Below are 24,728 nucleotides of genomic sequence, written 5' to 3' on the forward strand. Positions count from 1 at the left end.
CAAAATTTGGCTAAGGATTTTCCGCGACATGCAAGCGGGCAGGCAGGCAAAACAGTTTCCCTGCAACAAGTCCTAAAAAAAACAGTTTCGCCAAACAAGTCCTCGAAAAAACAGTTTCCTGCAACATAATCCATCTCGTCGGCACGTTGCGGTCCCTTCTTTTTATTCCGACGACTCCACAAACAAGTGACGGGTTCGAAGGGGGCCAGGAGCTTTGGCGTTTGCCGTTTGGCATTTCGGGCTGGGGGTTAGGGGCGGTCGCGCCAGGCGGCAGGCGGCGAGGCTCCTCGACGGCTCCTACCGCCCCCGCCCCGTCCCCGTCTCCGTCCACGTCCCCGGCGCGCTCTCCGCCGCCTCTCACCCTCCTCGGCGGCTGTTTCGGGAGGTACGTCGCTTCGGAATATCTGCGTGCCTACCGAGGAGGATTGTGGCTATACCGGCGGGATCCTACGGGGTAGGGTTTCGGGTTTCACCGGGGCCGGGTGATTGGTAGAGGTGCTGTGTGGCCGACGAAGGAGGCGGTGACGACACCAGCGGAATCCTACGGGGAATGGTGGTGGTGACACAGCAGAGTCCCACGGGGAATGGGATTTCGGGGTGTACCGGGGCTGGCGGGGTCGGGTTGATTGGTCGAGGAGGTGTTAATCCGCTCCTCTGCTCTCACAACCTCGGTAAAGTTTCTGCTGATAGTTTCTCTATAATCGTCAAATTGGTTCGTAGATTGTAATTCGACTGTGGTAACACATCTGATTGTTAATGATAGGCCAATAATTTCGTCATAAGCTCATTTTGTATCCACATGTGCATGCCTAGTCAGCAGAGGGTGTTTAGATAGACCTTTGCATAAATGGAAAAGTCTTTTCTACCCTTAGTAAAAATTTTTTGTTCCCAGTAGCCGATACATCTCACTAGAATAGTAATGCTTTGGTTCCTGGCAGCGTATCTGATTTTATTAAACATTCTCAGACATGTTGCATGACCCTAAAGCAGGAACATAGGCACGAATGACACAGGGGATGGGAATGGGTGCCGTATGCATGACCCCGCCTGATGAGGACACAGGGAATGGGAATAGGAACACCAACTAATATGGACGTTCAAGACTTAAGTGTCTTGCACTATGACGTAACAGTCAAGCACCCAGACATAACATAAGCACTAGCAAGGTGTTCATACATGCATGTTGATTTGTCCATAATGGCCTAGGTGTTTTATTCCACATAAATAATGAGATATTTCATTATATACTAAATCATGTAAGGCCTCCCACTGCTGACTAGGCATGCGCATGTGGATCTCTTTGTCAGACTCAAATTGAGCTTAATACAAAAACTTGCTGGTCTTGGATGGACCTTTGTAAACTTCAGGGATGAACTTGAATCCGCGTGAAAACTCAGTGACAATTGGCTATTCCACTATATAAAATGAGAAGAGTTATGCCAGGAACAAAATATAATATGTTCCGTGCATTGCACAACCACATAAATATAATGTAGTAGCTTCAGTAATCAGTACAGCACATGGCCCCATAAATAAAGAGAGAGTAGCTTCAGTAATCAGTACAGCACATGACCCCATAAATAAAAAAATAGTTAGCTTCAGTACATACACGAATAGGTGAATAAAATAGGATAGTCCGATATAGTGCATCTATAAAATAAGCCTGGTTAGGAAACTACATAATCTAATGGCACTTATGGCATCAAATAGGTATATTATAAAAACTACATATATTTATGGTATGAAATAAGTGCCATTAGATTTATCATGAGATATATTTTTATAATATACCTATTTGATGCCATAAATATTGATACTTTTCTCTATAAATTTGGTCAAAGTTGAGAAAGTTTGACTTTATTGGACCCAGTTTTTCGTGCACACTATTGGAGAAAGTTATTTGTCATGCTCATCATGGATGTTCTTCTCACTGCACTGTCTACCTGATCATTCTCCAAAAGGGTTTGAAGCGTAGAGTTTTTGAGTGGAGCAATATTGTAATTTTTTTTCTATTTGTGTTAGTCTTCTTTTTAACTTTTGGATGTAAGTACACCATATTCTTTTGATGCAGCTAGCTAGTAGAATGTGTTCAATTTACTAAACATGTAATCCAGTGGATTGTCATAATCCATGTTTGCCACACATGTAACAGATGCCTGCTTTGTCAATAAAGTTTGGTTTATTTTCAGCTTGCAACTTTGAATTCCAGCAGGACACCACGCTATAAATGTATGTAGTTTTTGTGTTATATTCTTGACCATTTGACTTATTTTGCTACTTCATAGACATGTCCGTGGAGTCTGGATGGGTCTTTTCAGTCTTTATCTTTCATCTGGGCTTTTTGTTGTTTGCAACAAATTATATATGTTGATCTACTGACCCATGTAGTTTAGATTCATTTGTAAACCTTTTTTTCATTAGTTCTTCTACCTGTAAAAAAAAGTTACTCTAATTCTATTGTGTCTGTATGCAGGCTCCTAATGGACATCGACTTCATCTCTGTCTTAGGCGAATAATAGAAGATTAATACAATTTTTTTAAAAGACTGCAGCATACTAATTCTGGAACTCTTTATGACAGGGATTGTGCTCAGCGCCTGGGTTGTCCTCTCACCTGGGTAGGAGATGGCGCTTTGCCACATTGACTTATATTCATAGATACATGTTACATGCATGACATTTCCTGATGACATGACAATTTTCATTGTGTTGTCTGTGTAACAACTTAGCAAAACATTCGGATGACTTTACAATGGTAAATCTTGGCAGGTGGAGGCTGGCTGGATTTAGAAGGCAGCATGGCCCCTTAGAGGAGTCACTAATTGAGAATGCTCAAGCTGAGAACGAGACTGATCTAACCTACTGGCTTCCTTCATGGTTTTTTCTCTCTGTTGCTGTGATGGCACTTTGGTGCTGGTTTTTCTGGGGTGCTAGTAAGATCACGGAATCTGCAGGCTCGTGGCTGCGGTCTGATCCAAATATCTCCATCAAGATTGTGATTCCCGTCACTGTGGCCTTCAACATTGTTTGGCTAGTGTGGCTGTGCCTTATTAACTACGAAAAAGTAAGCATAGTTAGTAATACAACCCTCTTCAAATCAGTCTAATCGATAGTATCCAATTCTTTAAGTTTGTGCTTTGTTTTCAAATATAAGTTGTGCTGATTCTCTCTGCAGACTTTGCTCTGTGTGGCTGCAGGAACTTTGGGCTTCATCATTGTCTGTGGTCTTGCACATCTCTTCAAAGGATCTGATAGATTGCACTTCATTGGTTTTGCCGCTGTAGCTCTTACAGTTGCCAGTAACTTCTGCCGAATGAAGTCTTCAGTAAGTTGCTTTTGCCTTGCATGGCATATTTGTTTTTATTCAATAATTTACTTTTGATGCATTGCATAATCACCTTTTGGATTGAACTGCTGGTAATTTGTGGAACTTTGAAATGGTTGGATTTTGTGTAATCACACGGTATTCTTTTATAAAGAGATATTTAATCAACTATACGATAACATTGTTACAGGCCAGGCCTCAGTTCTCGACGCTGGGTTTTACTGTGGCAATAGCAGGTGCTGTAGCTGGAGTATTGTGGATCCGAGAAGGATTTGCGGTTGATGATTTCTCAGCTGATGCAGATGAGCATGGATTTTTAAGCATGCTATTCAAGAAAAACTTTTTCTGGAAGGTAATATTTTCTGAAAGCAATGCAACCAACTGCAGTAGTACACAATTCTTTAGTAATCGTCCTTTTTGCACCTTTTGCACTTAGTTGTCCTCAACCGCTGGAAGCCTCTTTCATGGACGTGATTTTGTGTTCCTCCTGGTGAGTCAAGGAACTTGCATGTGAAGATAGAGCAGAACTGGTTATGGTTCCTACAGCATGTGAAGCTGAAGATGGGGCAGACTGGGTTGTGGTTTCGACAGCAACAGCAAGTGTCTGGATCAGCTGATGCCCACACATGACTGCTACTTGGCAGGTCTGTTGATCTAATGATCTGAACCCCGAAGACGGTTATGTCTTGACCGCGCCTGGTACCTGACCAGTGCCTTGAGTTCAGGCACTCGCTCAGGCAGGCTGCTGTAACATGTGAGAGCAATGGCAGTGCTCAAAGTTTTCTGACTAGGCCTGGTCAACAAAAAGTATTAGTCATACTCATACATACTGCTATACCGGCACTGGCAGTGCTGGCAAAATCTGTGGACGAAGTTCATGTTTGTATATCAAATTAACCCAGCAAATAATGGTTTACGCTCAATGAGTTGGGCATGTAAGAGCATGATAGTAACATTCAGGTGCTAATCTGTCGGAGAAAAACCAGCTATGGACATTTCTGGACATTGTTCTCTGAAGTCTGAAGTGATCCCTTGAAAATTTTTGTGTCCACTTGGTTGATAATTTTCTTGTGTGTCTCGAAGAGTCGATGCTGACATGGATGAGCCCCAACCTCCTTTCGGATTGGAGTTAAAACGCAGGAAAGTCAAAGGAACTACTTTTGGAGGGAACTGAAAATGAGCCCTGAGCCAAGGGGAGGTTTTTTTTTTCCTGAGGCTGCCAACTTATTATTTTCCTGAGACTGGACATTTTCTCAAAGGCCAGACACCTTTGAGTAATAACAAAGACTTCTCTGTCTGGGTAGTAGTTTCCAGAGCTTGATGTTGCGATTTCTGTGGAACTTTCCTCGTGGCTTGAGGTGAGTGGGACGCCTTCCTAGTACGGGAGGTTGTTTATGTGAGTGACAAGGCGTGACTCGTAGTCACGGGCAAGGAGGGATGGTCTCATTCCTGGCCAGTGAACGAATCTGCCTTGCGATGTTGAAGTTATTACCAGGCCTTGGGTTGATCCTGACAGCGGGATATCTGGGACGTAGCCCGAGTCAGAGTCGTCGTCGTCGTCTTTCCCGTGTTCGAGTTGAGTTCGAGTGAGGAGACCTTGATGGACTTCGGCTGCATTGCAGAGTCCGTATGGGAACCGTTTTGGAGTCGAAGTCGATTTGGGAAGTGACTGGGACCAACTAGTCCGAATTGGGGTCGAGTCCGTAGCGTAGTCGAACTCGGGTTTGTTGACTTTGAAATCTCAGTTTTTCCTGACAAAAACTCTGTTTTTGGCTGAAAAAGGCTTTCATTGAGCGATTCTTTCTCCTGGGTGCTGATGATTTGGCGCTGAAACGATCCAGCGTCGTCGGTGATACAGAGCCAGGATCCGAAAACGAAGGTTGCGCCTGCCTCAAAGGTGAAAACAGACTTGATAATGATAGGTGTCATCGAGCTTGCGCAGAAAAACTCGACGACTTCCCCTACCTGGCGTGCCAGCTGTCGGTGTTTTAGACCGGCAACCCGCCTAGGGGGTACCCTAGGTGGTCTTTTATGCGGTAAGGACAGTCGAGAAGCAAGGAGTCGATGGTGACGTAAGGAACACGATTTAGACAGGTTCGGGCTGCTAGATCGCGTAATACCCTACATCTTGTGAGTTGGTTGTATTTGATCTTAGATGAACTGGAGTTGTTGTCTTTGAGGGGGTTCCTGCCCGCCCTTATATACTCGGGGGGGGGGGGGGCAGGGTTACACGTTTGAATCCTAGTCGGGTACGATTACAGAGTTCTACTCGGTGCAGTCCGAGTAGTTTCCATATGCACTCCTAACTAGTCTGAGTGGGATACACCCCTGGCCGCGTAGCCCCTTGTCTTGGTCGTGTCCGAGTACGTCCCTTAGTGGCCGTTCAGGGCCTACTCATGCGCCTGGGTTGCATGCTCGACACCCTAGCCACCGCAGGCCCTGACCTCCATGCCGAAGCGTCCGCGAGCGCGCCCGGAGCCCTATGTGCGTACCAAAACGAGCACCAAACTCCGGCATGGATTGCAACTCGCGCTAACGCCCTTCAGCAACTTGGCCTCCCTGCCTCCTGCGCTCATCCAGCACGCTGCCACGGGCATCCACACCGAGACCCTTGACTAGCTCCACCTCACCTACACGGCGTGCCCCCTCTGGTCCTCATGCGTTGGTCAACATGACGGAAGGGAGGCGAGGCGAGGGGCACGCCTGTAGCACTAGGCAGGGGACACCCCGCGGGCTCCATCGGTTTGTCCTCGGCTGACCAGCACCTTGCTCGCCGCCACCGCTCGCGATGGTGCTCGCTATTGGAGCGACACAAGCAAGGCAAGAGCGTTGACTAGAAGGAAGCTCTTACCGGATGAACTTGTGGTCCAATGGAAGGGAGGATAAGGATTGTAGTTTTACGTAGCAGTGTTTATATAAAATGAACTGCCGACCATATCTATTACGTGAAACATTAAAAGGATCCTATCTTTCTCAATATTTTTAGTACTATTCCATAGATGCAAGCCTGCAACTAGCATTATTTGTATATCATCTTTTCTATAGTATCAATTAAAATCTAGCGCTAAATGAAGGGTACACGGTGTAGTAATGGTATTGACACAAGTATATAGTTACTTAAGCAGCTTATTTTAAATTTTATAATTTTCTCCTATTGCAACGCACGGGCATATTTGCTAGTTAAGTTCTATATGCCAACATGTTCAACTTACATACTTCTACAATGAGAAAAATTAAGCAATTTATATACACTTCAACACTCCTCTTTAAAGTAAAAGCTCCCACGTACCTCAAACATGGAAATAAGGGTCTCGGCTACTATAGTTTATTTAGGGACTGTTTGGATACTAGGGGCTAAAGTTTAGCCCTTGTCACATCGAATGTTCGGATGCGAATTCGGAGAATTAAACTTGAGCTAATTATAAAACTAACTGCAGAAGTCCTAGGCTAATTTGCGAGACGAATCTATTAAACCGAATTAATGCATCATTAGCAAACGGTTACTGTAGCACCATATTGTCAAATCATGGACTAATTAGGCTTAATAGATTCGTCTCGTGAATTAGCCTCAATCTATACAATTAGTTTTGTAATTAGTTTATATTTAATACTTCTAATTAGTATCAAACATCCGACGTGAGAGGGATCGGATCCGGGGAGCCAAACAGGCCCTGCATTACGTCCACCAAGACATCTCAGTTCAACACACAGAAACTTTCATGGAGAAAGGTGAACTAAGCGACAAACAACCTCTAGTTACTTCTTGAGTCTTGATAATGTATGCAAAACATAAATTTACAAAGGAATCAATGTGGTCTCGACTCTCGAGGGACAAGAGGAACTTATACGTGCAAGTTGCAACATAACTCAATAATAATAACGTTTTCTAAATTTTTTTTGCTGTTCTCACTCGAAGAAAGCGCCTCCCAAACAATGGCAGTTAGTCATATAACATTATTGATCCAATCCAGTATAAACACCTTGCACGGTGACGGCTGGTGCGACGGCTCATCCAGCTTGACCCGGCACGACAGATACCTCTGCCGATCCAGCATGATGTCCACGTCCAGCTCCGCCGTCCGCGACAGCCGCTCGGAGGCCAGGCGGCCGCGCAGCTCGTCGGAGAGCTCGACGTCGCCGCCGAGCGCGACCATGCTCACGCGCTCCTGCCCCTGCGCGGGCACGCAGAACCTGGGCACGCGGCCCCAGGCGAGCACCGCGCCCGCGTAGGAGACCGCCACCGTCCCGCGTTCGTTGCAGACGCCGAGCGTCCGGAACAGGCGGCGGCGGGTGGCGCCGTGCAGCGCGAGGTCGAACGTCGCGTTGACGGTGGCCGCCGGGCCCGGCCCGCCGCCGTCGAGCCCCTCGACGCCGGCGACGCCCACGGAGAAAGTGGGGAGCAGGGTGTCCTGCGGGTAGAAGGCAATGAAAGCCCCGGTGATCAGGACCGCTGCCACGAAGGTGCACGCGATAACGGCCTCGGGTTTGACCGCGGCGGCGGCGGCGGCGGCGGGAGCGTGCGACGTCGACAACCCTGTTTCCAAGTCGGGTTCCATGTCCGCCTCCACGACGGCAACGACGCGAGAGAGGGCGGAATTTGCGCGCAACAAAGTAATTGGGCGTGAGAGTGACTATGATTTGATCGCACGACTTTGATGTGTATATCACCTGGGTTACGTAGTATGAAAACGGGTCGGACTGATACTGCCAAAAGCGATTTTGTGTAGATGATGACCCGGACTCGGAAGCACATGCAGATGAATCATAACCGTATTCAAAATTCAGATGCAAACACAAAGTTCCCTCCAGCAGGATCATGGGTAACTGAAGGTGAGCACATCTCACGGTCCAACAAGTTCTAACTTACGTGACACACAACTAAACGTACGAGTCTGAAACTCAGCTGGAAGCTGAAGACGCCTGATCAAGCATCATTCAGGAAGTACAACATCCATGTTGAGAAGACAGCAGCAGATCCAAATAAACGCGAAGGCTTCCAGAAGTTAGCTTGGACTTGCTAGTCTTGACGCCTTCTAATGTGTACTGGCCTACTGGGCCTAGAGGCCGCCAACGAAGTCACCGATCTGAAATTCATCATCCAAGCGCGCGCGCATGATGGTGGAAGCCGGCAAGAACTTGACAAAAGCCAAAGTCCCTTTTAGTTCCAGTTCATTCTTAAGTGTAGCATTCTTTCAATTTTGTGTGCGCTTCGTTCAATTATTCTTTCACACAAATATAAGTGTCCAATATAGCAAATCAGGGGGCTATCAAACAAATTAAATGTGTAGTACTTCAAGTTCAAGATTTCAAAACTTGAGCAACTGATAGCAACTCGTCCATTCGTCCTAAATTACTATTCGTTTCAGCTTTTCTAGATACATAGCTTTTGCTATGCACCTAGATATATATTATATCTAGATATGTAGCAAAAGGTATATACCTAGAAAAGCCAAAATGATTAGTAGATGGAGGGAGTAATTAACTAGCTGCTCACACTGCTCCTGGTTCTCCCGACCAGAGGAGCAAAGCACAGTATGCTGACACGAAACTGTAGCAAAGTATGTTCAGCAGATCAAATTTTGGGATAATATATCCAGCTACACGTGTTTGCCGTGCAATGTTCTTGTCATCAGCAGATACATTTTCTCAAAAATTGATCTGCTAGGCATGGAAAAGGAAGCGTCATCAGCAGCACTGAATAATACCAGCAATAAGACAAATGAAAGAAGTTTTGCTGTTCAAGACACCGACAGACAGAATCCAACAGGTCTAATGTGAGTCACGACAGCTCGAAAGATCGACAACAATGCACAGATGCCTACAAGGATCCTAAGACTGGCACTACATATATATTGGCAAATGGACTTGGCACAGCCACAAAAACCTCTAACCAACAAGATGAAACTATCTCACATTACGAGACCACCACTTGGTTTATCATCCCCTGGGCCCAAGATGCAGTCTCCCGAACTTCATCGTCTGAGTCGATGCACTCCCTCAAGAACTCAACATGGAAGAGGTTGGTCTGGAACATATCCTTCGAACTTGCGCCAAGTGTGTCCGCAAGATCCCCAAGGACAGCAACTGCAGCCTTTGTCACACTCTCATCCCTGATGGCATTGTTATACATAAAACTGTAAGTAAATGGGTAACAAACAATAATATAACAGATACTGAAATGTAAATGAAGTACACCTGCTCCTATCTTTGAAGACAGCTTCGGTAAACTGCAGTAGATGGGCTGCGTATGGAATCATCAGCTGAGCTTTTGGGCCCTTGATACCCTGGAGTATACCAGAGTATGCCTCAAAAATGCCCCGTCTGAGCTGGTTGCCATAATCAACCATGTCATCATCACTCTGATCAAGAGTACCAAGGAGTTCCGCAGCTCCCTGAAGCATCGGCATAGAATATGGCAGGTATTTCTCAAAATTCTCACCAATAGCAAGAGCAATGTCTCCAAAGCATGAGAAAATCAAAGGCTTCACAGACCGATTGAGCATAGAGTTTGATAGGTCCTTGAGAAGAACAGTCATAATTCTATCACAGAAGGGCAGAATTTTATCTTCCAAGGCACGACAAATATCACCCAACGCCCCTACAGAGATGGAGCACACTTGGTACTCTTCATAATTATGCAAGCCAGCTTCCAGGTATGTGAAGAACTGAGGCATGTATTTCAGAAAATCTGAACCAGTAGCATATGCAAGAGCACCAATTGCAAGCATTGCTTCTTCATGCACCGTAGAACTGTGGCAGGCAAAGACACGCAGAAACAAAAGCATCAGCTGGTCAGCAGTCTGGGTGATTATGGACTTTGAATCTGTGCTGCTCAGTTTCTGGATGATGACCTGCAGTACACCACACAGCAAAGCCTGCAGATCGCTTTGCTTCTCTTTGTCACCAGAAGAGAGTATCTGGAGATCAAATGTAAGGTCTAATCTTCTCATGATCTCCTGCAATAACTGGCCTATAATGCCTGAAGTTTCAGGTATGTTGCTAACTCTCACGATCTCATTCAGTGCTTCATAAGCAGAAGCACGAAGCCTGAAATGGGTGGTATCAGCACGATCCGCAGCAGAAAGAAGAGCAGCAATGACATTAGGCAGATAAGGTGTGAGCACAGAAGACATGGATTCTACATCTTCATAACCTTGGGCCAGAAAATAAATAGCTCCACAGACTTTCTCAGCCACATTTGGAACATCTTTACTACTCTCAAGCAACACAGCCATGATTCGAGGAAGGTTTGAATTATTTATGATTGGGTTTGCACCAGCTGGGGAATGCAAGAGCTCGAATACCCTCCCAAGAGTCCAAGCAGTAGTATCTTTTACCTGGCTATTTGAATCATTCATTGTGTTGAGCAAGAAATCAAGACCAGCCTGGACCAGCGGAACAAGCTTTTCAACAGAGGGGCCTTCAAGGATAGAACCAAATGCAAAGGTAGCTGCCTCACGACAATGCCAATCAGGCTTCGTGATGTTGGCCTCAACAAACGGCATCACAAGAGGGACGATTGCATCACCAACAGTTCTAGCAATGAGTCCAAGGCACGTCCCACCACTCATAGAAATATTCCATACATTATCATCTTGATCTTGATCTTCCTCTTGCTTCAATAGAGTTTCTAGCAACATAGGAACAAGTGAAGGGAGGGCCTTTTCTATAAAGTGGAAATGCACAGTAGAGTTGCCATCATCAGATCCCTCGTATTCATCTTGGAGTGCAATCTCTTCATCACAAATAGCACTCCAGAACTCAACAGCTTGAAGTGCAACCGATTCCTCATCTCCTTTCACTGCATTAGCTGTCAGATTGAATATGGTCTGCATATAAGGATCTAGGTGCGAATAATATATGGATGCAATTGCAACAAGGCATTCAAATGCCGCCTGTCTGATCTCCACTTCTTTAGACACACCAGTATCACAAACCACCTTCATTATATAATTCCTCTCCATTTCATTTGCAAAGTTACTCTCAGCAAAGTCAAGAGCATTATAAAGGGCTTTAACTGCAGCATGACGGACTTCAAAGCTGAGCTCTGTCTGGTTCATTCCCTGGACCACAGCTGTCAGAACAGCATTCACTTGATCCTGCTCCAAGTGCTGCGGAGAAATCTCCTCGCATACATACCCCAGTGCCTCTAGAGTTGCTTGCTTCAAAGGAGCATATGCAGACGGTGATGTCATGTTCCCCAGTAATTTGGCAATGAGGTCTTGCCATTCTCGACGTGGTATCTCAACTGACGCAACTTTGGCGATGACTTGTGATGTGGTATGTCTTGCATCATGCACCGAAGATCCTAGTGTTACCAGCAACGACTCCTTGATCTTCAATTTGATAGATGGATCCATGCTGACCCATTGCTGAGTCAGTAGCTCCTTTTTTGCAGAATCCTTTGCATCCAAAGAATTCTTAAGGATAATACCAGCAAGCCTTCTAGACTCTGGGGGTTTTTCATCATTAGAGAGCTCTACTGATAAGGAGAGGAGGAAGTTAGGAAGATTCTGCTCCTGGAACTGCTTGAGATTGCTTTCTGCTACTGTTCGAAGATTAGCATCCGGAGATTGAGCAGCTAGCAGAATCTGAGTTATATCCATGGCTGTAGCAAATGCCCTATCCTACATCAAAAGGAACAGATTCTGTCAGACACAGAAAATCAACAAACAACAGAATACATCAATAGTCCAGATTACTAAGGACCAGTGGGTCACTGAGACAGCTAAATCTAGATTTGCTTTTGCATTACGACAACATTGTTAGCACCACAGATATTAGCCAAACAAGTCATTTACCAAAGGCGTAATATGATTGTGAGATATCAAATTTTGAGGCGCTATTAAAGCCCATACTCATAATGCAATCAACATAAACCTTGTGTAAAAATTGCTTAGCCTCACCAGCAATCCAAGATATCAGTTAAAGAACTAATTCATCCAATGCATCTGGGCAACCAGACAAAGCTAAAGCAGGGCAAACATCCTCCAAGCAGTTATTCATGATATACAACTCTGCTAGCATGATTAGAAACATGAAAAAGTGAGTGATGCCATAAGCATTTCAACCTAATAACAGAAAAGGAACACTATGGAGCATCACTGCCTATGGTCTATGCATGATGAAGAAACTACACGGCAACAATATTCATGACACAACTGCAGATTAACGAGCAGAAAACATGAAAGAGAAGCAATAGCCTACATATTGTACGCCCAAATAAAAAGAGGAGCACCGTGGAACGGAGCTAAACAAAAGAACAAGTATATTATGGGGTGAACAGATCACCCTAACAGTATCAGCATCCTACGCAAATTAATTTATTTATATCAGTCAACAGAGAACAAAGACCCATAACTACATTGTGTGAATACACTGATCCACCTTAAACACAACATGATCATGAGTGCGACTAAAGGCTGGCAACAGTAACAAAGGAGATGACCAGAGTTTAGACTAATATACTAAAGACCCTCACTAAGCATACAAGCTGTGCCTCAGTTAAAATTCACAGGATAAACCAGGCAAACATGGCATATGATGAGCGGTTAAGGCATATCAGACAAGGAGCGTCACACTGAGTCACTGAAGAGACAAATAGATGGATACATGAACTACATTAACTGCCAATGTCTATTGCAACAAGCCAACAACAGAAACATTTTATATGGAAACGTTTGGATTAGTTCCTCAGTTCAAGGACTCAAACATATTAATCTATCAAATACTTGGTGAACATATTCATCTACCAAGTCCTGATATGAACTTCATACAACTCAGAGGGGGGGATGCCTACCGTGAAAGGGCCGGGCTTAACCTGGCGAGGGAGATTCAGGTATTAAATCCCCGAATAAAAATTAAAAAAAATCGGAGAAAAAGTAAACCGCCACTAGCGCAGGACTCACTTGGCAAGCAAGTAAATCCCAGGGACGAACTGGACGGATTCGAGAGAAACAAACAACCGGGTTCGAGAGGCCACATCGAAGCGACGATCCCGCGGACCGAAACGAGCGATTCATCCGAGCAAAAAATGTAGAAGGAGGGTTAGTGTTCCTTACCGCACAGGGAAATCAATCCAGGCCTGGACGAATCCCCGCTGCACGCCGATACGGACGGCGTCGCCGGGGGCGCGAAGAACAGAGGAGCGGGGAGGGGAGGGGAGGGCAGGGGAGAGGCGGCTAGGGTTTAGGAGGGAAGGTGGCCTGCGGGCGGGAGGCCTGCGGCTGCGGGCGGGCGGGCAAATTTTATTTTTGAGAAAAGAAAATTCCCCATCTGTTACTTGTTCTGTGTGATTCTATCGGAAAAGAAATTATGGGATTTTTTTGGAAGAAATTATGGGATTTTGAAAACACGCAACGCAATGCGCGTTTTTAAGAGGAAGTCGGAAAACAGTAGAGAAAGACACACGACCATAATCACTGCGAGTAGCAAAATGTCTTCCGACCAAATTTTCTTAGAAAATGTTTCTATGATCTAATTAACCTCCATATAACTTTCTGGCTAGTTTAACTCTCCTAACTATTCCAAAAATTTACACCTAATAAAATTTGTCCATTTTCTTATATTTTTAAGTTCAACTTTTTTTTCTCCATAACACACCATATATGCAAGCAACGTACATATGTAGAATCACACAAACTTTATCCTTTTGAACAATTTAAAAAAAAACTAAGCTGATAGATCTTAACATTAGCGGATTCACCGCAAACCTCACATTATTGACGAGCACATCCCTATTATTAAAAGAATATCATAAATTTATGAAAAAAATAAAAATTATGAGCACCTAGTCCGGCCACATGCTTATATGCTTACATCTTCAGTAGCCTCCATTTCTCATTCCAACTACGGAGTGTTTGTAAAAAGAATAGTGCTCCAATAAATTTCTTTACCTTCCACTTTTTCCAATAATTATTGGGGTAAACCAATAATTCACCCAAAACTCTCCCAAAATAAAGATGGAATTGTGACTCTCCTAGTACAGTAGTTTGATTGGGATAAAATTATTGGGAAACTGCAAAAGTAACTCTCACAAAAACAAGGAATGAGATATCGGGATATCCCAATCAACTAGTTACTATGAAAAAATTATTGAAAAATTGCTAGAGATGCTCTTACGTGGCATGTTTAAAAATAATTGCGTGACTTTTTTTTTGAAAGGAAGGAATGTATATTTTTTATGGAAATTTGACTGGATTGGAATTTGGAGTCACCACGAGTGAAGACAATGCAAGAGTGGGGGATTGGATGATGCAGCACGAAGAGTGATGAATCTAGAGTGTAGTCGGTCATTTCTCTTGCGTTTTTGGTTAAACTGAATGGATGAATCACCATAAATTTCAACTAAATGATATTGTCATCACATTTCATTTATATGATTGTACCTAGAAAAGCATCTTAGTGTGATGGGTATTTGGATTCAAACTTTATGTGAGCCTATTTAGATGATTCTTAGTTGACATATGTGCCGGAAGTTAAATTTTTTATTAAATATACGTGCTGCAACCTTTAACATCCTGTTTTCGTACTTTTTCCCTCCACCTCCTGCCCGTCACCACCACCACCACAGCCATTCGTTTAAACTTGGCGCCTTCCATTTCTACGATCTTTTGCCGAATATTTTTTTAATAATCTCATAATTATTTGCTAGCGAATTATAAAATTATAAAAGATAAAAGATAAATTATGATTTCGTGAGTTATACTATAACAAGTCATACCTAGTCTCACATTGGCTCTGTTTTGAACCAGAACTGTCACGTACTACTGACTAAGGTCCCGTTTGGTAGAGCTTCGGCTTCTCATAAAACGGCTTCGGCTTCGGCTTCTTCGGTGGAGTGACTTTTTTTAGTGAAGTTGAAGCAGTTTTGCAAAACGTTTGGTACAACGGCTTCTCAATGGCAATATATGTAATTTTATGATCACTTAATGCTTGGAGAGAGAGAAGAAGCCGGTGCAGCCAATTTTTTCGACTTCTCCTCTCTAGTGTAAGCCGTTTTGCGGCTTCTCCCCGACTTTGGTGGTGAAGCCGTTTTGAAATTGACCCTTTTAGCAGGGCTTCACCAAAAGTCGGTGGAATAGGGTCTAATAGTGTTCTTGCCCTGATGCTCAACCCGAGCTGCTCAAGTGTTCAGTAACTTTGATTTTGCTTTAGTTTCCGACCTTTTGTTTTTCATATCAAATTTAATTTTTCGAAAAACATGTGAAAGGGCCTTTGCCTGCACACCTGCACTGCCTACTTCCGAATTTCCCATCCCGACCGGCGGCTATCCTCGACGGCTCTGCGTCCTCGCCCCGCCCTGCTCCGCCGCCGCTTCTCAATCGCATCGCCGCCCTTCCGCGCCTCCATCAGATCGAGGTGCTATTTCGGTATTTCCACCGCAGCTGCTCTTCTTTCTCTCCCTCTCGTCGGCGGCTCGGCGCCGTCGCCGTCCTCAGCGCCCCACCTGGACCGGCGTGGAGCAGAGGGACCCAACCCGTGCATGCGTTGATTCCATCTCTGGTAAGGCAACCCTACCATAGCTTTGGTTCCGCACGGTCTTCTCTTCGCTGGGAGCCCTCAAATTCACTCCCGTCCTCTCCAATCAGCCAATTTTCTTGCGGATTGGTTCCTTGCGCGCTGAAGCACTACTGCTGGCAGTTTATTTATTTTGCCAAAAAAAAACTCGTGGGGTTCAGCTGGATCCCCGTGCCCCACGTTAAGCCGGCCCTTGCCTAATCATGTTCCATCTCATCTTCTTGACAGAGTAAGAAGATTGATTAAGAATGGCTGCGCGGAGCACTTCCATGGCCTCCGAGGATGACTATGAGGTGGGAAAGAAACGAGTTCCAGTTCTTTGCTCTCTTCCTGGCTGTTGCTCTGTTTTCCAATTTTCTGTTGGGATCAATTATAGTTTAGACACATGTGTCGAGGTACGGCCTTACTGACCAATTGCTAGATGTTGGATGAACAAATGACACGGGTTACCTGGGTAGTCAAGCAGAATTGGAGTAACTTTTGTTGTTGCATTCTCATCTAGCTATGTAGATTTGTCATGATGACTTTATATGTTACTACAAATTCCTAGGGTAATATTGTTCTAACAAAATTGAGTAGCTTCGTACCATTTTTGGGTGTGGTTAGATTGTGCGGAAACATATCAATTGTCCACATATTTTTGGGTGGTAGTGTAAACTTAATGCAGTATAAGGGAACTAGAGCTGGATATATAAAATTAAACTCTGAAAAAAAGTAAGAATCTATAGAACTATAAACAACTATTTGGTCAAGTTATAAAGGAGTGTGAAATAGATCATGATGTAGAATCATGTGGCAACAGAATAACAGGGTTGAATAGAGGATGCAATCCCATCCATTGAGTAATATAGCATTTTTTTTGTCACATCTATATAGATCAAATTTACTCTGAATTGTGATTGTATGTGCTCTTATAATGAGTGATGTGATGCAGACTGAACAAAAGAAGCAAGTCGCTGCAAATGTTCTTTTCCACTATTCACAGTTTGTGATGGTCTGCATTGGTGAGGAAGTTCGCCCTACTGATCTCAGGTTACATCTTATGAAGGTATGAATGTATAGTTATTATATGATATCCGTCCATCTTTTTTTTATCAAGGTTGAACTTTGTGATTCATCCATCTTTGTGCATTGATCATACAATTTTCTTTTTGAAGAAGTGCTCCCTGAGCAGATAAATGCTTTGTTCTAGTTAGTTTCCTTCTTATATTCTGTTTAACATTTGCTGGTGCCAGTTCACATTGTTTTTTTTAAATACTAAAGTTGAGAGTTTTTTCACTAGATTAAGGGGCAACAATACTCCACTAGTCCAAACGAAGGTAAAAAAAATCCTCCGAAGTTAGGCAACTATGTTCTAACATGGTCTGCTTTGTCTTCCTCACTCAACTTTTTGGTTCTACAGTGATGGGTCTATAATTTGTACAATAATCTGTACAAGAATCAGATGAACAAGTGGAAAATTGCTACTATGGCTTCGAACTGTTATTTAGTACTCTATTCCCATTGTTCTCACCATCTCCTTCTGATCCTAAGTAATAGCAACTCTTGAATGTATACTTGTTGCAACTAGTAGTAGTTTCCCAAAATCAGCTGGCTCTTCTTATTTGAGAGGTCAAAATATACAGATAACATTCTATTAATAATTATTTTAAGTGACATCAAGAGGGGTTTTTAGGAGTTTGATGATGTACATGATCCTATATGACAAATTCGGTGACCTTTGGTACAATTTATTATGTTTTTCTATTAAACAGGTTCTTGCCTGATTCAGTTTTCTATATGGAACATTCCTCTACTTGCGTTGAATTGTTGGTACCACATCTGTAACTTTTATGTTGTTCCATTATCAGCAAATGGATTGCCTCCTGTAAGATCCCCTGCACTCTTGTCACTCGGGAGTTGGTAGTGTTGGTCCTTGTCTGTGGATTTGAGACCGAATTAACTGATTTGTCTGTTGATCCAACTTTCTCAAACTCAAGTTCAGATTTATACTTATGGTTGTTAGCAGTACCTCAACATATATTAGGTCGAATCCAAAAATAATAAGAAGAAGAAATACTAGATTGTGATGTTTATGTTTTTACAGCTACTTTCCTTAGAAAAACCCTGAAATGATGACCTTGATCACATGACAGGGCAAAAGAGGGTTATACTTCCTTGAAAACATGCTTGTGGCACCCTGTCTATTAACTTAAGCGTCTTATGCATTTAAACTTAAGTGGGAGGACTCAAATAAAAAGGGTGGTGGTAGTGTCATATTTGTGTGTCTTGGCTTACAGGCTATTCGATACTTAATAAGTTCCTCAGCTTGTAGGGCATAAGGTGAGGTGCATGCCTTTAGGGTCTGCTCATCAGTGACTGAATCAGTTGTACACGGCATGATGGTTTGGATGTTCCAAACTGCACAGATGTTTAGCACAATGGCTGGGGTATACAGTAACAGTTTGTGATTGATATGCAATCTGTTTGGGAAAAAATAAGATTCGATTCCATGCTGTTTTCTTTTTTCTATAACGCTGTTCTGTTCTTGAAGCTATGTGTCCATAAGGTTCATATGATGCTAACTTACATCATTTTCTCTCTGTTTTTTTTTTCAGGAAGTTTCAGGAATGCCCACTTCTCTAAAGGAGCCTCAACAGGCTGCTGCCTCACCAGATTCTAGTGGTGAACCATCGTCCTCTGGAACAATGAAAACCGAAATCTCCTAAATTGCCCAGCTCTGATCTCCTGCTGTTTCTTGTGCACGGAGAAGAAAGTAATGTTCAGATGACGAGCCCTACTTGTATAATAGGAATGTACATATGTTAGCATCGCATGGTTACCTATAGTTTTTTCTTTTGACAACGCATAAGGAAAACATTGGTCATCGCCATGCCCTGCTGTTCTGCTGCTTTATCTTCTGTCGTGACAATCTGGTAGTGGTAGATGATGTTTGTGATAGTATTTGTACCCATCTTCATGTTTGAATTCATTTTTATTCAGGCAACAATCGTGTTTGCTGTTGTATTTATTTTTTATTAGAAACGCAAATGCTGTGATATAAAGATGTGGGTTTTGAATATTCCCGTTTGCATGAACTGCTGCTGTGGAAACGGTATAGGAAAACGGGGAAGAACATGTTCGCTGTTGGAAACTCAGGCTTCAAAGCCCACATGTGCGTTATTTAAAAAAAGGCTCACATGCTTGTACTAACCTCCTGGGCTTAGGCGTCCTGGAGATAAAACTACAAATTCACAGCACCATCGAAGGTAAACACCTTTTTTTTAGATTAATCGAAGGTAAACACCTTGACAAAGCTCCTATATCGACAAGTTATGAGTGTCACTGTAACGACTTAGGTTTAATCAGCCGAGCTTAATCTTAAGACAAGTTCCTAAATCTGCAGTTCAACTCAGCCCCGACCCCTGAAACCCAACAAACCGTCATTTTTCTCTAAGTCCCGAAACCAGTGTTCCTCCAAACTTTGGAGCTTTGGATCCCCAAATCCACTACGTTTTTGGACTCGGTCCAATTACAAGAGTTGGGCCTTGGCCTGAGTTCTACAACTTTTGTTAAGGCAGCAGAAGTGGTGCAGTTCGGATTTTGGGAGAGTAAGAGACTGGAAGATGGATCCAGAAGCAGATCCCACGGATCGCTCGGGCCACGCGCGCCAGAGCGAGCGTGCGTCCTGTCTTAGAGCCCCGCCGCCGTGTGGCAGGACCTCACCGACGAGCCCCGCCTCGCCCAGTCGCCGGCCGCGACATGATGGATCAGCGCGCCTCCTTCCCAATCGCGCGCAGAAGCGCCCTGCAGCCCTTTCCCGCCCTGTCTCGTCTCGCCCAAATCTCGCCGGCCGCGCCAGGCGCCCTGCCGCCGCTGCGACCGAAGATTGGCCACTGCTGCGCCAGTCCACCTCGCCTCCCGCGCACATCTCCTTATCAGGAACCCCGCGACGATGCTGCCTTCACCAACCACTGCGCCGGCAGTGACAACTCCTTTCCCCCACCTCGCCAGTAGCGTGCCACGGCAAAGCCGCTGGTTCTGCGCCTGCTAGCATCGTCGCTCGCCCGGTCACCTCGCCTGCAGTGCCCTTCCTTCCTGCCTGCCACATGCTGGCCGAGCCGCCGCCCCCAATCCACCGCTTGACACGACTAGACCCTGCGCTCGCCTTCACCAATCCTTCCCTCCGGCAAAACCGCGCCTGCATAGCGCCGTCTCCAGTGCCCAATACCGTAAGACCCTGTCCCCGGAGCTCCGTTTCGCCAGCCAATGGAGGCATCGACCAATCGTCGCCACGGCAGAGCACTCCATCCCCTTCGACCTTATCCTCACGCTGCCCGAACTCCTTCCCTTCCGCGCAGCTATAAAAGGGAGTACCAGAGCCTCTACCGAAGTTCCCTTCGCCATCGCTACCTTGCCGCACCTTCCTCTGTTTTGTGCTCAAGTGCTGCCGCATAAGCTCTTTGAGGAACTCCCCCTCTCCTCTCAACACCCGCCTTTCCCAACCCGCCAACCGCTTGCTTCCTCCGCGTCGATCTAGAGCTTACTTGTTGTCCACAAGAAGCACCGCCGCCACCGGACGCCGGACCTCGCCACCGCCCAAGCCTAAGCGCCTTAGTCTTTCCTCCTGAGCTTGTTCCTTCCCGACCCCAAGACTTCGTCAGTAGGCCCCAAAGGTAAGCTGCTGACCCCTTTCCATCTCGCCCGACCCCTTCCGTTTCACCCGACCCCTTTCCGTCTCGCCCGACCCCTCACAGTTTCGCCCGACCCCTTTTCCGTCTCACCCGACCCTGTTTGTTTCGCCCGACCCTTGTCCGCCTCACCCGACGGCTCGGCTGTATCCTTTTCTTTTGACCAAGGGTATCTGTGTAAAATTTTGGGGACTTCTCTGTGTTAAGTCTGAGGACCTCGGTGCAGTTGTTCCTTAGGTCTGAGGGTCAGATCATAAGTTTTTCTCGATCCGACTCCTTTATCTTGTTCTCTATCAACAGAGGCATGGGATTCCACACCTTTCCTATAATTTTGCTACAGTTTCTAGGCTAAATCTTGCAAGTGTTGTTGAAATAACCGTCTAAGTGTTTAACCCTGCATTTGCATTCCGTGTAGAACTAAACCTCGCCGACGGCACCTACGAGCTGCACCCGGTGCTAGAAGATGGAGCTATAGCTGAGCTGCCGACTGCAGGAGCTGAAGCTGAGTGCGCTGAAGATCAGTTTGCTTCCACCCCAATCGAAGGCAAGCCTCGGAGCATAACCTAACTTTTCTAAACTTGCGCATGCCTTCTTTTGTATGTATGTGCATTTACGTTATAGGAGTTATTTGAAGCCATAGATGCATGACTCAGTTCCCTTGATCTGAACACTAGTCTGATAAGTCCGAGTAGTTGCAGTGCTTAACAAGACTCGGTAAAAGTCGAGTGATTCCCTGTCAGTCACGAGTTATAGGAGTTGCTTGTTTTCCTTCTGGTTACAACTATAAGGACGGTGGGACGGGGCAGGGCCTTGTGAACTATTTTGGTGGTCGGTGCCCCGTCTGTCTACATGAAATTGGACTAAGGTCGAGATGTGATAGTGTTCGTGATCAAGTGTTTGAAAGTACTAATCTCATACCTAGTATGGGATGGGGAAGCGTAGTACCTGATTGAACTTGGACGTGAGCTGTTTGATCCACTGTCTCTGGAACGGAGTTTTCCCCTGCGGCCGCATGTGGTGGCAAGTGTGGTCACGGAACGGCAGAGGCCAGGTCTATGGAACATTGCACCAAGAGAAGTGGGCTCGAAACGGATCAGGGGATTGATGGGGACGGCCGACACAGGAAGCGACCCTCTGTGGTGTGCGGATGTCGTGAGATTAGGTTCGCCATGCATGTTTAAGAAATTCAAATCGATTCGTCTGCCTCTCACAGTTTGAGACTGCTTGATCGCTATGCTACACTGAGTAAAGATGGAACATGATGATGATATGAACTTGATGCTTGTTCTATATATATTGTTTGGAAACTATGTTTGTTTAGCATAAGTGCCAATGTAGACTGGTTAATGAACTTAGAATCGGAGCTAAAATATTGAAAGTAAGGATCTACTGTAGTCGCTTTGGCAAAACAAACCCCTCAGCCAAAGAGCCTTGCATGTCTAGAAGTTGGTGGAGTAGTTTTCCCACCGGTCGATTAAGTCTTGTTAAGCTTAGCAGCCCAGCCATGCTTGTGGCACATCTTTCAGGTGATGTTGAAGCTTCTGAGTGCGCTGCTGTTGGCACTTGGCCTCCCCAGCTTCCTCCTGGGTGGACGGTCGAGTGGGATCCCTCCTCGGACGGCGAGGAGAGGGACCATTGATGTCTTGATCGGCCTCATCAGAGACATCCGACCCCGGCGTTAGCTTCCGCTGTTTTATCTTTTCCGTTGCTCCTGAACTTTGTAAAACTCCGATTTTTCGAACCAGTGTTGTAATAATATTTGAACTTGTTTAACCTTGGATGATCTGTTGTATTCTCTGGAACCACTCACCTTCGTGTGAGCTATGCTAATTCGGTCCTATATAGTGGTTTATCGGATGAAACCCGACGGATTGCTGAGTTAACTTGGTTAAAGCATATAATCGCGTGTTAGGCGACTTAATTGTGCTTTAGCTAAGTTAATCCGAGCGGTTCCGCCACAGCCACCTAAACACCTTGCACGGCGATCGTTGCGATGATGGCTCATCCAGCTTGACCCGGCACGACAGCAACCTCTGCCGATCCAGCATGATGTCCGTGAAACGGACCAAATTTCTATTTCTGAGAATTTAAGCCTACGCATCTTGATGATAGTCCTAGAAAGACTATTACGTGTGAATCCCTATCTCAGATAGTACAAATCCATACACACAGAAACATGAGAGAAATAGAGTACAATATCATCAGTATGAGTACATCTCAGTGGCACATGCCAGTACAAGTCCAACAGGACTGAATTAAGAAAGGTAAAACATCTACGCAGTGGAAATAGAAGCTATGGCGAACTCCGTCTTCACAGGCGACTCGACCGAAGCATGATCCCTAGTCCTCCCAGCCATCATTGTCAAAGTCATAGTTGGGCTCCGAACCTGAAAAGCCAGCATCTACCTGAGAAGCGGGTAGGCTATGCCAACTCCCAAAAGCAGCAAAGCTAAGGAAACTAGAGAATTATACTATATGCATGGGTAAAAACCTATGTATGGGTGTGGTAATTTATGCAGCAGCAACAAATCAAGGAAGCAAAGCACATATCCCAAGGTCAACACCTCAACAAGGAAGTCTGCACAAAACACCGGATCCTTTACTCAAGGATCCAGCACCCAAACATGCTAGGTGATGTGAGAGCTCCCTTCCCTCACATCTCAATGGCAAACGCCGGTCTATCTCAAATAGAGGGAAGGTAGAAGAACAAGAAAAATCTAGTTAGAAGTAGCGGTAGTCAATAGCACTATCCATACCAGTGGACACGGACTATAACTATAGATTTATACACTCTGCAGAGGTTGTACCATTGTAGCCCCACGGGTGGAACCTAAACGGTAGCTAGTCGTCCAAACCCCACCTAACAGCCGAAGCCCTAGTAAGTGGATAGCTCCCTCCTGTTTCCTCGAGTCTTGAAGCCTCCTCGGCTGCAGGGCACGCTATCACCAGTGAGGATCTTGAAGCTGTGAAACCTACCCATGCCGGGGTGCAGTCTGGTCAGAGCAGGCCACCGCCTCGAACTCCTTACACAATCCTTCTATCCACCTAGAGGAAGAGCACTATCCACTACTAGTCTCAGACCAAACCCCGCCAAAAACATAAGCGAGCGGTAAGTATGAAAAGTAGCTGCTATGACTGGTGGTAAACTGACTCGGTTGTTAAGCGGCCGAGAATGAGCACTCTACCAGCAAACCTGCTGCGTACAAGTATGCCACATGCTCCTCAGTAACAAATAAGGTACCCACCACAGGTATGGGGTATAGAGAGAGTCTAGAAAGCTCTCTCCCGGCAAAGGTACTCCTCAGTACCAACCATGGCTCCCTCCCGCCAAGTACCCATAAAGGAGTCACACTCACCCAAAACACACGCGAGAGTGTTCAAGGAATCCCATCACCAAAACCATGGCAAATGCCCATCCATAAATCAAAAAGCATGTGTATGGATAAATAAGCGGTGGACTAGTTAGGGGTATGTAGCTAGTTCATAAAAGTAAGTAAGCAAGGAAACAGGATAAACAGTTATCAAGGCATGGATAAAACATTGGCTATGCAATCCATCATCATCAAGCAAGCAATATAAGTAAAGCGCTAGCAATTAAGCATGCATAGGATCTATATGATTGGGAGTGACATGACACCTTGTCCGTAGCTGTTCAGATCCTCCTCATCGTAGTTGGGGTCAAGAAGGTCTTCCTGATCATAGCTCGGGTATGACATAAATTAAACGGCATTACATCTAGGAAAAAATCCAAAAAAACCAAATTTAGAATATTCAAATAACATCAAACTAGCTACAAATAGCATGGGCTCGATTTTACGAATTTAATGCAACTAGTTTCATACTTTTCTGAGTTAAAATGAATTAGTTATGAATTTGTAAAGATTAAAGGATTTATTTAATTATCTAATTAACTTCAGGAAAACATTTATTATAGGTGACACGTGTCAGCTCGGGGTTGGGCCACGTGTCATGGTAGCGTCAGTGTTAACTTGGTCAACGGTCAACGTTGACCGGGTCAGCTGTGGGCCCCTGTGGTAGGCCCCACCCCTACCACGTGGCGCCTACTTGACTGCCACGTTGTCGGCGACGCGCCACGGCATGGCGCGCGCGGCGAGCTCGAATGGCGTGGGGCGGCGAACGCAGAGCGCGCGCGGGGCGCGAAGGCGAGCGCAGCAAGAGGTGCACGGGCGCGGTGCGGCGCGCGGGGGGCTCCGG

General features: G+C 45.1%; 4 protein-coding genes across 7 annotated transcripts; 2 read left to right on the forward strand and 2 right to left on the reverse strand.

Annotated features, from left to right (window-relative positions):
- The first annotated feature begins 257 nt into the window (after positions 1–257).
- Positions 258–4,631, forward strand: LOC117862594 (uncharacterized). Its single transcript, XM_072295217.1, has 6 exons — positions 258–385; positions 2,581–2,617; positions 2,769–3,063; positions 3,175–3,324; positions 3,515–3,676; positions 3,761–4,631. The coding sequence occupies exons 3-6, from the start codon at positions 2,899–2,901 to the stop codon at positions 3,836–3,838; spliced, it is 555 nt and encodes a 184-aa protein (XP_072151318.1). The 5' UTR covers positions 258–385; positions 2,581–2,617; positions 2,769–2,898; the 3' UTR covers positions 3,839–4,631.
- A 2,515-nt stretch (positions 4,632–7,146) lies between these two features.
- Positions 7,147–7,880, reverse strand: LOC140223485 (uncharacterized). Its single transcript, XM_072295324.1, has one exon. The coding sequence runs from the start codon at positions 7,878–7,880 to the stop codon at positions 7,269–7,271; it is 612 nt and encodes a 203-aa protein (XP_072151425.1). The 3' UTR covers positions 7,147–7,268.
- Positions 7,881–9,019: 1,139 nt separating this feature from the next.
- Positions 9,020–13,556, reverse strand: LOC117863966 (importin subunit beta-1). Of its 3 annotated transcripts, XM_034747913.2 has the most exons (4): positions 13,386–13,556; positions 12,231–12,341; positions 9,520–11,951; positions 9,020–9,434 (listed from the first exon to the last, which is right to left on the reverse strand). In XM_034747913.2, exons 3-4 carry the CDS (start codon positions 11,928–11,930, stop codon positions 9,239–9,241), a joined length of 2,607 nt encoding a protein of 868 aa, XP_034603804.1. In that variant the 5' UTR covers positions 11,931–11,951; positions 12,231–12,341; positions 13,386–13,556; the 3' UTR covers positions 9,020–9,238. The 3 variants fall into 3 exon arrangements, with proteins under 3 accessions (XP_034603804.1, XP_034603803.1, XP_034603805.1); XM_034747912.2 differs by lacking the exon at positions 12,231–12,341; XM_034747914.2 differs by lacking the exon at positions 12,231–12,341 and having other exon boundaries at positions 9,520–11,946; positions 13,386–13,555.
- A 1,982-nt stretch (positions 13,557–15,538) lies between these two features.
- LOC117865146 (uncharacterized) lies at positions 15,539–18,904 on the forward strand. Of its 2 annotated transcripts, XM_034749267.2 has the most exons (4): positions 15,540–15,828; positions 16,072–16,136; positions 16,778–16,891; positions 18,441–18,904. In XM_034749267.2, exons 2-4 carry the CDS (start codon positions 16,092–16,094, stop codon positions 18,549–18,551), a joined length of 270 nt encoding a protein of 89 aa, XP_034605158.1. In that variant the 5' UTR covers positions 15,540–15,828; positions 16,072–16,091; the 3' UTR covers positions 18,552–18,904. The 2 variants fall into 2 exon arrangements, with proteins under 2 accessions (XP_034605159.1, XP_034605158.1); XM_034749268.2 differs by having other exon boundaries at positions 15,539–16,136.
- Positions 18,905–24,728: the final 5,824 nt, after the last annotated feature.

The sequence above is a fragment of the Setaria viridis genome, chromosome 7 (genome assembly GCF_005286985.2).
Source record: "Setaria viridis chromosome 7, Setaria_viridis_v4.0, whole genome shotgun sequence".
Lineage (NCBI taxonomy): Eukaryota > Viridiplantae > Streptophyta > Magnoliopsida > Poales > Poaceae > Setaria > Setaria viridis.